Raw genomic sequence first — 12139 nt, 5'->3', positions numbered from 1 at the left:
TTTGATGCATAGCAGCCAGTTCAGGATAAACTCTCTATAGGTTCTGCAGCTGACATTATTGATTCAGGAAACTTCTCAGCTTAAGCAGCCATGTACATCACAGAGCTGCTTTCTTCTCACATAAGCAGCCTGTTCTGTTCTACAATAGATAGTAGATCCTCAAAAAACTTCTCTTTTAAAGACAAGTGGTACTAAGAGAAAAATCACTCTTCTTCAAACTAGAAAAAGGAGGAATAAAAAGAAAAAGAAGCACCATTTCCACCTAATCCATGATATAATCTATTGCACTAGAGACATGTACATTACAAAAGAGATACAAACATTAAGAAGAGAATCCAAGAAACATTTCTTTTTCCTATTCTCCAGTTCAAAACCAGTTTGTATTCTAACAATAGTTTAAAAAAAAATCATTGCCATCTTTATAAGGAGACACAGCACAAAAATCATCCTGAAGCAGGTTAAGTTTGGAAAAGTAACATCTTTGAGCAGAAAATAACTGTATAGTCCAACACTAACTTCATAAGAAACCACCCTCCCAGCAGGCACTGGAAGGACATTTTAGTAAAGAAAAGCAAATAAAATAACAGCAGATTTGGGAAGGTTGGTAAAAAGGGAACGCAGGGATTTTGTTTTACAGACTTCAGCAGGTCCCCTTGTTCCTGGGTCTACACCTAGGCAGTTTCCTAAGCCTCTACAGAAGGAGGATTTCATCTCTTGGCATTAGTGTGAGAGAACAAGGCATTGGTGGTAGACAGAAGAAGATCGTTCGAGAACTAAAATTTTCCAAGCACCTTACACTGCTTTCACTGAATGGAACAAATACAAGTTTAGGACAGTTAATGCTAGACTCAATACAAAATCTCCACTTCATTTGAGTGAGTCTCTGACTCTGTCTTCTACTGCAGCAATGGAAGAGACATTCAATCTGACCTGTCTCAAATAGAGAGTTTATCCTACTTCCCAGAGAAACTCTACCAAGAAGCATGCATGTAAAGTAATCAGGACTGCAAGGGAGACACCAAAAGCTTTTCCTCTTTTGAAATGCAGTCAGCATTCTCAGCTGCAGGGCTGATGAACATACAAAATTAAAAGAAATAGAAGCACATAATTAGCTTGACTTTAATCAATCACCAGTAAGGTCATTGTCAATCTGACTAAAATTAAATCTAGAAATTCCTTCAAAAGCTTTGCCTTAAGTTTATACTCCCCTACTCCCTTTCACAATTCATAATTAGGTTTTTCAAAAATATAAACAAACACTTGACCCCTTCCATGCATCTGTGTCAGCTTTAGAACATATATTCTCTTTGCAAAACATGCCCACATCTTGCAGTGGTTTCTATGGCTAATGCTTACTCTGCTATGAAAAAAGAATGCTTGGCTACTAGAATTTTTAATGACCTGAGGAGAAAAAAATAAATCGTTAGTTCTCTTCCTTCCACTCCCCAAGAAAAACAGGGAATTTGAAACTAATTAACTGATATCCACAATAGAAAGGAACATTTAATACTCTAGAACAGAGCTTTAAATTTAGCATGTTATTCCTGTCATACCATGAACCACAATAAGGAAAAGGGCTTCTTTTCCTTCAATCAATACAATCCCTTAATAATTCAAACTTCAAAACATTTACATAAAATATTAGCATTATATACTTGTAATTGACAAACTGAGCCAGCAAGGTAATCAATCACTTTTCAATTACTTGTGGCAACTAGATAAGATGATAACGCATGAACTAATAATTGACAATAGTCACCTAATGAACAGGTTCTTGCCTTATGGGAGTAATGAGCTTTTGGGTTCCATTTTTAATAGCCACTTGCAATCACTCTTCTGCTTCATGAAGAAGTTTATTATATATAAACTGAGATGTGCTCACCACAAAATCATCCAGAGTAACTTATTTTCGCAAGGCCCATACATTGCTTTTTATGTTATGGAATGTGTTAGTGTAGTTGCAGGTGTAACAAGAGTGTTAACTGACTTATCAGTACATCACAGCAGTTTTACATTCCTGTAAATGGGCTCTGAATAATGTCATACTTACAACATCAAACTTCTGTGTGATGTTCCCCTGGACATCAAGTAAATAAACTTTGCCATAATGTGTTCCCAGTGCCAAAAACTGTGAAAGAAAGAGATTGATTACATAAACACAAAGACACCACAAGAAATACTACAGCAATGCTAAATGAATACCAGCAACACTGGAGAAATGAAAAAAACACACCACTTTCTATACAGAAAGGTTATTTTAACTGTATCCACAGAATAAAACAGGGAGGGCTTCAAGCCCATATTACTGTGATAGTGCAAGTTAGCTGTCAGAATGAGTCATGAGGACCCTCATCCACTGACAACTAATGGTGCGTCCGCAGTCTGTACACACCAGCTGATGGACTGTGGCAGCAAATTAAAAATGCAGCGTGAGAGCAGGAACCAACAGAGGTCTGAAATAGTTCCTAGATACTTTCTGCAGCTTTGCTTCAATCCTAATGTTTCCTTTGAGCCTTATTTTTAATTCTCCTTCATTATCAAAATAAAAACAAAGCGTTCAAACATAGCAAAAGGCCAGCTGTAAGCCACTGGTAAAATACGGCTGAATTATGGAAGGTCTCTGACAGTGCATCTAAGCACACAGATAACTCCTGTTATCTTTGCTTTCCTTCACATAGTAACATTCCTAAATAGAATACTCCCACAACAAATACACTTCCTTGGAAATCTCTGGAGTTTCATTCTAAAAACTAGTAGCTAAATAAATAAATCTCCACCTAAATCCATACTATCTCAAACTTATTTTGATACAAACAAGAAGGGAATTGATTCTGAGAGAGCCGCTGTTAATTGAACCATGTGAACTACACCTAAACAGAAAAGATAGAATTTCAGTACTACTTGATTTATGACAGAGGTTTCTTTTATTTGCCCCCTCCCCCACCCTCCCACTTTCAGCATTACTGAAATAGTCTAGGCTACTCAATTCTCTGTATTTCACTGCATGTGAGCATGCTTCATTGCAACCTATAATGAAATGCTCAAATTTACAGGCACTGCTAAGCGTGTCAGTCAGGCAGCACAATCTTTAAAAAATAACCTTACAGAAAGTCAAGGTTTAAAAGGATTTATCAAAATGGAATTGCTTAAAATGAAATTTCAGTTCAGGCACTTAAAATATGAAGCTACATTAAAAGGAGTCAAGAAAGGGAAAGAAGGGGTTCATTAGAAATTCATTCCCTGCAATGCCTTTCACTCCTGCAAGGTTGCCTTTTTTCAGGAAGAAAAAAGTCCCCCGGGTAAAAAAATCAATACTGGTTAATAAAACATCAGGTGTGCAGACATAACTAGGTATGACTATTCCACTGCACAGGCCTGCTTGAATGCACCAGGTGCCATGACGATTAGTCATCCAGTGTAGACAGCAAGCCTGGTGAAAATATGATGCTTTAGCAGCAAAAATGAAAAAAAAAAAAAAAAAAATCTGGGGGGAAATTAGTCTGAATGCAGAAGCCAGATCTCAGGATTCCCAGCAAAGTTAAACTGCTTTAGTCTGAGTCATATTTTACATATTACTGTATAATTTTTCTAATTATAGCAATTAGTAGAGCTTTTCCAGTTCATTCAGGGGGAAAAAAATCCCAAAAACCCCAACCAGAATGAAACAGAAATACCCTTGCACAACCTATAACCCAGATTCATTTTTAAGCTCTCTGTTGGAAGAGACCTATTCCTAAAAGACTGCAGTACCTGGCTAACAATATGGCTAACAGTATTGATTCTTCTCATAAATAGTGTAACTAGTTTGCTGGAAAACTGAAAGTGCTGGGATACTTCAACAGTTTTCCTGTATTGTCATGCTTTGTGACACTATAGTAAAAGCTGTATCTGTGCACATCCTTATAAAAAAAATCCAGTTAAACTCTTTGCTTTCAAAATTTACCTGAGATGCAGGAATAAAAGGTAACAGAAACAGGCTACAAACAAAGAGGAAATGCTTGCCAATTTTCCAAATATCTGTGTAACTCTAGGTTGTCAAAAACATTTTAAAAAGACTTATTGTTTTCATTCACACAGTTAAAATACAAGCTTCATCTTAAGAGCCTCTTGAGCCATAGCAACAGTCCTCTGAGGAAAAGAAACACAGCACAAGTCAATCTAAAAATACAGCCAAACAATAAAGATAGATCCCTCAACAATAACTGTTTAGGAGATATTACCAGCTATGAAAAATTATACATTCAGAAAATAGCTACTATGTTTTACATAGTAATAGTTGACAAATCATTAACACATACTTTCAGATGCACTTCAGCATGCCTCAATATTCAAAAATGTTTTTCAACATTTATAAAAGAGAAGAAAATTCATAAAATACAAAAGCAATTGTTTAAGTCACTAAAGAAGAATATGAAGTTTATTCCTTTTAAGAATAAAATATTATTTCTTCTTAAAATTTCTTTAGTTTGCACGGTCTATTACTTTACCCTTATCACTCTCTGGTACATCAAAATCTCTAGCATGTGCAGTTCCTGTCTTTGTTTTTAACATACTGAATCAGGGAAGGGGGCAGGACAGTGTTAGTATGACACCCTCCGAAAGAAAAACCTAAGCAAATAAAAAATACAGTAATTACCTTCTTCTACACTGTATTCACTTGTTTTCCACAGCTGAATATATGCTGAGCTCCTGGCATGATCAAGTTGGTCTTTACTGACATAGGCTATACAAAGAAGCACAGTATATACCAACTTCCTTTCTAAACAAAATAAAATTAGGACTGTATTCTGATTTCAGTTCATAATACTGCTCATAATTAAAACTGAGTGAGCAGTTTTCTAGTAGCTTATGTAAACATCTCATCTAACAAATCACTGCATCTTGAATTTTCACCTCATCTCCTCATTGAGAAAACGCATTTCTCACTGAAAAAATGCTTGATACAAACAAGAAGGCAATTGATTCTGAGAGATCTGCTGTTAATTGAACTATGTGAACTATTTGTTTTATCACTGAGAAAACATGGATTGTTCAATACAGGTTAATGGTGAATTTTGTTTATGTTACTGTTGCCTTGCAGTGCAACTCTAGATTTGGCATCACTTCTACACGGAAATATACTGATGCATTATAAGCACAGACAGATATATAAAACCAAGCAGAAGTGCTATCTCAACCACAAAGTCACATCATACCTTTTCATGCACTGTCATGCAGCTGGCTGCATCCTTCTGGAGAATTTCAGTCACTCCATTAGAAAGTCGTTCATACTTGAGCTTAGGTTCTTCTTCACTCTCATCTTCCTAAATTTTTAGGAGCGTAAGAAAAAGAGAGGAAGAGAGAAAAAACAACAAAAATATTTAGAAGTTTATTTTAGATAAAAACGAACTAAAAGATATCCCAAAACTATCACACAGCAACAGGCGAAGATGGATCACTGCGATCTCTTCACAAAAGCCATTACAATCAAAAGCCAAACTTTCACAGTTTAATCATCTGAAGGGGTTTGGGCTGTGCTTTTTTGTTACTGGCTTTTCTTTTTACTCCAAAGTTCTGGGTGCAAAGACTGTATAGCAGCATGTCAATTCAGCTGCAAGAGGCACTTACTTGATATCTAAAAAGCAGGAAAAAATGTGCATGTGTACTTTGTTACATAAAGTTAGTAATTTGCAATTTAGAAGTAAAATACAAAAGGGATGTATATGATAATGAATGATGATAAAATTAAGTGTGCCACTGTAGCCACAATGAACTGAAAGCTGAAGCATGCACATTACAAGAAACTTCACGACCTTTACAAGATGCTGCACCTCTGTAGCAAGGATAGAGGCAAAATGCTGCGAACAAAAATAAGAAGAATCCACTAGGAATAAGTTAATTGTATCAAAACCACCAATGGGCTTATGGTAAAAAAAAAAACAAACTATAAATATGTTTTCTGGGAAAAGGATCAGGACACAGTATATTCCAATGAATCACCATTATCTTCTGCATGTTAGGATCTTTTCCTGGTCAATACTGAAGCCCTCCTCTCTTTCTTTTCAAGCACATTAGGTATTATCACCCAATCACTACTTAAATGCAAGGAAAGATCATGGGGCAAAGAGTGAAGAGAAAGGAAACCAAGCTAAAAAAAACCAAAAACAAACAAGCAGCAAATTTATTGCTTGAAGAAGACCCAACATGTTTATCTTTTAGGAAAAGAAAATCCCAGTTGTAAATTAGCTCTTTGGTCATAGGCATCTATCTGTAACAGACAGTCTACAGAAGTACAATGCCAGAGAGATTCCACAGGCTTCAGTAAGTCTCAGTTAATCTTATACATGCATAGACATACACAAACCCTTCTATATCCCTTGGTCCTCACTGGAAAACAGTATACCTGCAATAACACTCTCCTACACTTGCTATTGACTGTAATGAATATATCAACACTGAGTATGTCTCCCATATAAAACATATCTTTTATTCTTAAGCAACCAGAATATACCAGTGCAGTGCTCTAGTTAAAGGAGTGTCCTGACTTCCCACTAACCACTGCCTTCCAGTTCCTAAAAATGCACAGTGTCAGCCTACAGCAAAACTATATTTGTGCAACACTTTCTTGTAGTCAATGATGCAAAAAATAAATTTGGAAGAGAGACATGTTAACAGGTTAATAAAATGCATTTTGTTTAAATTGCCTTTTCAGTACTCAAGCCAGTCAGTCTTTCCCAAGTTAAAGAGTATGGCCATTTACCATGTGTGCTACCATCATACATGGAAACATGTACATAACCTCATACAAAACACAAAAAAAGCCATATATACCTATAGAAACATCCAATATTTAGCCCCAAGCTCACAGAAATATGCTGCAAAGAGAGTCAGTTTTAAAATGTTACGTGAGAGTTTTATGACAGAATACAAATGAGATTAATACAGGGATGTCAGCAGCCCATGACGTAGGAGGATGAAGTGAGGTGTCAAAATGTCCACCAAGAAACAATTTTATTCAGTAAATCTAACACTGAACAAAGTTGTTACTAGACAGAATGACAATGTCAAATTACAGGTCTGTATATAAATCAGTCAAATTCCTCATGCCTACAGATCGTTAATAAATGGCTACAAGGTAGAGGGAGGAGGTAAAGTCAAAGTAAAAAGCACACATGTGATGGAAGGAGGGTGTAAGGAAGTATGTGCCCATTTTATAACAATTAATACATTACTGCACTTTATACATTGCTTACAAAGATTACACTTGAAATGCATGGGCAATCATTGAATAAATTCATAAAAGTAAAAATTGAACTCCAGTCATCTAGTTTTTATAAGATCCCACATGTTGCTGGGGCCTGGACATCCAATGTGCAACCAACATGAAAAGTTAATTCTAGTCTCTTGAGTAGTTTGCATAAAATCATTCATCCATGGACCATTAGATAAAGTTACTGTAAATAAGTTTTGCCTGTCTTATTTATGAGTGAAAACTAAGTAATTTTTTCTGCACACACATATACAAAAAATATATACTTTCAAAAGTCAGTGCACCGAAGCATTCTGCCAGGCTTCAAAGTAAGTAAATAAAATGAAAACTCCCAAATATTAGGCATGATGATGTACCTATTTCACGCTTTCTTGACAGGTATCTTCTATGTTAAATAAAAGTCAGGCTAAAAGGTGAATTGAAATGAGGTTGGGGCACTTCACTGTAAACAAAATTAAATAAAAGGGTGATTTGCAAAAATTCAAAATTTGTCTACAGCTTCTGACTTTGATATATTAAATGCATTTGACGATCTCTTATTTAGAGTATCAGGGTTTAATAATTTTAAAGGTATTTTTCTATCAGGAAAAGCTTTTATGCAGTTTGAACTTCTAAAGTAAACACAAGCCAGTGTTAATAAAAGCAAATCAATAATTTTTGTTAAATTTTAATAATCTTGAAAACCCACAAATTAAACCGTGAGCAGCCTGAGTTGAGATGTCAGTTAGCTGCGTTTCTATGACAACTCAGAGGAATAGTACCAGTCCTGACTTGCAGCAAAGCTAAGATATAAACAGAGTGACATTTACCCCATACAAGAGAACTCACAGCTTTCCTTTTTAAAGGGAAAAAAAATAAAAAAAAAATCAATTGCTGAACTTAAATTGATTTTTACTAAGTGAATGGCACTTTTAATTAAACCCTCCTAGAGGATTCTAAACATTTGAAAATAAAATTTTGTAACACTGCTTTTTGTACCACTACTTATAGTACTTCAATATTTAATGCTTAAAATTATCTGAAACAACAATACTGAATTTTGAGATTCTTGACAAATGTTTTAAGAGAAAAAGAAATATTCACTGCACAAAATGTGTAAAGCACTCCACACACAGCAGCCTTAAATTCTGAAAGTGAAGGAGACCCACAGAGCTGTCAGGAGGAAGGTACCTTTGTGATGTTGTAAAATAAATAATGAGAATTTTTCAACGACAATGAATGCTAACTTGAAACTCATACTCCATTTGATTTTCTACTTCCCTTTTAAAGCTAAAGCTAGCAGTCATATTGCTAAAATATGCTGTAAAGAACAGGTATCCATAAACATTTCCCATAGAAAGCACATTTCCAACTGAATAAAATTACCGCTAAGACTAATACAAATACCCCTTCCTACTGAGAGCTCTTCCAGTTGTCATTGCTGAACACTCCTGAACTGAAAACAAATTCCTTTTCATTCACCCAGCGCCTACTCAATACCAACTCTTCTTCTGGAACCAATTTACAAAAGTAACAAGAGCCTCAAATGCGTAAGAAGCTCTCTACTTGCAGTGGCCAGTGCCACTGCAAGGGATGCTCACCAGCCTGTCTGAACCCAGGTTCACAAGCTTCTTCAGGTATTCTGCCCCATTTTTTCCTAGCTTTGCCTACAGGAACTACTGTGCTGGAATCGTGAGTGAGAAAAAAATAAAAAAAAAAAATCAGAAATCAGTCCTTGTGAAGAAAATTTCCAGAAGGAACCTGTGGGCAGTTCCCAGAGTTATTCCATTAGCCCACATCTGCTCCTGCAGCAGAGGATCTGCCCACAGGACAGTCTGTCACATGAACTACATGCTCTATTGATTACAGATACTCTAATTACGCTACAGGCACTGACAGCAAAGTGTCATCCTTCCCACACAATTTGCCCTCAAAGTTTTTCAAAGCCTTTATGGAAATAAATGTTGTATACATTATCAGGCAAGTGTCCTTTCCTTTTGCTGCACATCATCTGTCCAGCCCCAGCTAGAATTCCAGTTATTCTAAGTGTCCATTCCAGCCCTGTTTATGCCTGCAAGTTTTGATCCTGCAGAGCATTTAAACTCCAACACAAAGATAGCTGAAGTCCATCACTGAAGCAATTTCATAAAAGACACACTCACAGCCTACTCCTACAAGGCCCTAGTGTCACAGGACTTCTTAAAAGGCTATGTCTGAAAAAAAACAAAACAAAAAAACCAACCAAACAAAAAAAACCCAGACAAAATAAACAAAAACCCTACAGGTAATTTTTCTTTTATTACATGCTTTCTTTCAAGTTTACATTTATTTCAGAGATTATAAGAAAAATGTTGATTTACCTAATTTCCTCCTGGACAGGACAGGGTTAATTTTTGCGGTAGCCAGGGGAGACATGGCTGGTATAGAGGCTATCCTACACCACTTCATGTCATTGCCAGGTGTGTGGAGGGAAGAGGACCCTTCTGAGGAGAAGGGGTTCCTCTGGTTGAGCAGAAGACAGGTTGGGTAATGCTGGTTTCAAGCCACAGTAGCAGGTGAGTATGGGTGAGTATTTTTTGCATGTGAATCACTCTCTTTTGTACACTTTAGTTATTAGTACTGTCACTGTAACTGTTCATTTTATCTCATTGCTGTTTCTAGTAAATTGTTCTTATCTCAACCCACCATCCTTCCCTTTTGTGCCTCCTACCCTCCAGCCCACCGCAAGGGAAGGGGAGGAGTGGAGCAAGCAAGAAGCATGTGGTTTTAGTCTCTCTAATGGGAGCATTAAAGTGAGGAGTACCATTCCTAAATTGCAACACCCCCTAGCTTGCTGGGTCATTCAAAGTGCTCTGTGTCTGTGTGTCTGAATACTTACTGTTTAGGACACATTACAAAATCTCATTAAAAAAAAAAACAAACTCAAAACTGAACCAAAAAACCCCATTCTGCTGCACAAAGCATAACCCCAATATTACTGAAAAAAAGTGAGAAGAAACTACTTGGCAATTTGTGAGAGTAACTTTTCTTGACATTTAATACAGGTCAGACCTTCAGAAACCCTAGTATGAAATCAGCATTTTTATTTATTCAAATTGTCATCATTATCACACAGAAAAAAAAAAAAATCAAAGCAACTAGTTAGAGCTCCAGAATTACTAGTTTACACACTATATGAAAATCTCCAGTAGAACCAAAGAAACCAACTCAAATTATTTTTAAATTAAAATAAAAGTCATAGAACATTTTCAGTTATGCAAAAATGAATAAACACATCCTTAGTGCTCTGCCAGGGGCAGCTTCTCTTACAGAAATTCAATGACAAATATAAAAAGAAAAAGAAACCAACATAAAAAGACCTCAAGCCCTAAAATGAAGTCTCCAGGGATAGTTGCTTATTTCTCTTGTATATGTGCAGAAGCACAAAGTGCAGCAAAATACCCAGTAGAACCCAGTTGCCAACATCATTTATTACCTTTCTTGGTTTTGACATCTTGACTTGATCCAAGGTATAACCATCTCTTACTCTTAATTTTTTTTAATGGAAATAATGTCTTAATCAGAGCATTGACTGATTGTCTCAGCTTTAGTTTTGAGGGCCTGTGAGGCTAGCTGGGAACAATCTTTCATCTATAAATCCCCTATTTGACATGGGAGCAGAGTACTTAGCTGAGTGGCTGATGTGTGGCTGAGAAGCGGAATGGATGACTTCTAGGCACTGCTATGAAAGGCACATCATCAGGTCAGTTTCATACCACCATATGAACCCCTAGATGTCTGCAAACCCTTTTTATCACCAGAATTGCTTGGAAGGGCAGGACTGCACCCAGAACAGCTGTGCAAACCTTACTTTGGACAAGAGAGCCCAACAACCACCTAACAAACTTAAGATTAACTGCCACAAGATTTCCATGACAAGTACTACCCAACAAAAGATACAGATAAAGTTTTTATTTAAACCTTCACAGCATTTCTATACCTCAGAACTGTAGCAAATGGGCCATAATGCCTCCTTTGGCCCAATAAAGAAATGATGACTATTTTCAGCCTTTATCCTTTCCAGTTCTGCTCTCAGACCTTTGTTAGGACCCAACTATCTCCATTAATTCAAGGTAAATAGATACTGGTTTACAAATAAACCTGATTTTACACTTGCTGAACCCCATTCCCCAAAATCTACAGGGAAAATATCCAACACCAAGTTCCTCAGACAAGCAGGTTCACTTATCTGTCATCTCTAATTTTCTCTACCCACATTATATGTAGGCTAAAGGTGGCTCAGACAATCTGGTAATCCAGATAATCAGACAGAAGCCTTCATATTCTCAGTATCACCCCACGAATATCCATGTGCACCATTTCTCACTTCATTTTTTACCATATTTCACACCAAAACATTTTCTAATAGCTGTATGCTAAAACACTGAGACTTACCATACTTTTCTTGTATCTGGAGGCAATAATTAAGCTTGACAAACCATACACTTTCTTCACCCTGGAAATAATGCTCCAGTTTAGACACCCTTGCTCAGCTAGGACAATGAGCCAAGTCTTCAACTTTGCTGATATGGACAGGAACGCAATATGCAGACAGAGCAGCTCTCTAGTAGCTCTTCAGGACTAGGTCTGCTGACAGAGTTTACTCTCAGTTTTAGGACATAAATGGAAAAGGGAAACAGTGACTCTGCCCTAACATAATATTATCAAGGTTAAAGGATTGAAGGACTGCCTTCAAAGTACCAGCCAAACCTGCCTATAATCCAATTATCCAAAACACATAAAGGAGCTGGCTCCCATTCTAACACTTAACCTCCACTTTTAAGACAGCGAAGTCTTGAAGGCTCACAAGTCTTCCCCAAGCCCAGCTCCTTACAAATCTCCTCTGCTCTATCCCCTTGTAACCCTCAGATG

General features: G+C 36.7%; 1 protein-coding gene across 1 annotated transcript in view; it reads right to left on the bottom strand.

Annotated features, from left to right (window-relative positions):
• The window catches only part of VPS41 (VPS41 subunit of HOPS complex), a 105476-nt gene that overhangs the window by 79679 nt on the left and 13658 nt on the right, over positions 1-12139 (bottom strand). Inside the window, exons 3-4 of the mRNA XM_058832028.1 lie at positions 5196-5303; positions 2051-2128 (exon numbers count right to left, since the gene is read on the bottom strand). Coding sequence (XP_058688011.1) covers positions 2051-2128; positions 5196-5303 — 186 coding nt within the window. The remainder of the gene's footprint in view (positions 1-2050; positions 2129-5195; positions 5304-12139) is intronic.

The sequence above is a fragment of the Poecile atricapillus genome, chromosome 2 (assembly GCF_030490865.1).
Source record: "Poecile atricapillus isolate bPoeAtr1 chromosome 2, bPoeAtr1.hap1, whole genome shotgun sequence".
Lineage (NCBI taxonomy): Eukaryota > Metazoa > Chordata > Aves > Passeriformes > Paridae > Poecile > Poecile atricapillus.
The sequence above is the reverse complement of the archived record's forward strand: the minus strand, read 5'-3'. Positions and strand labels throughout refer to the sequence as shown.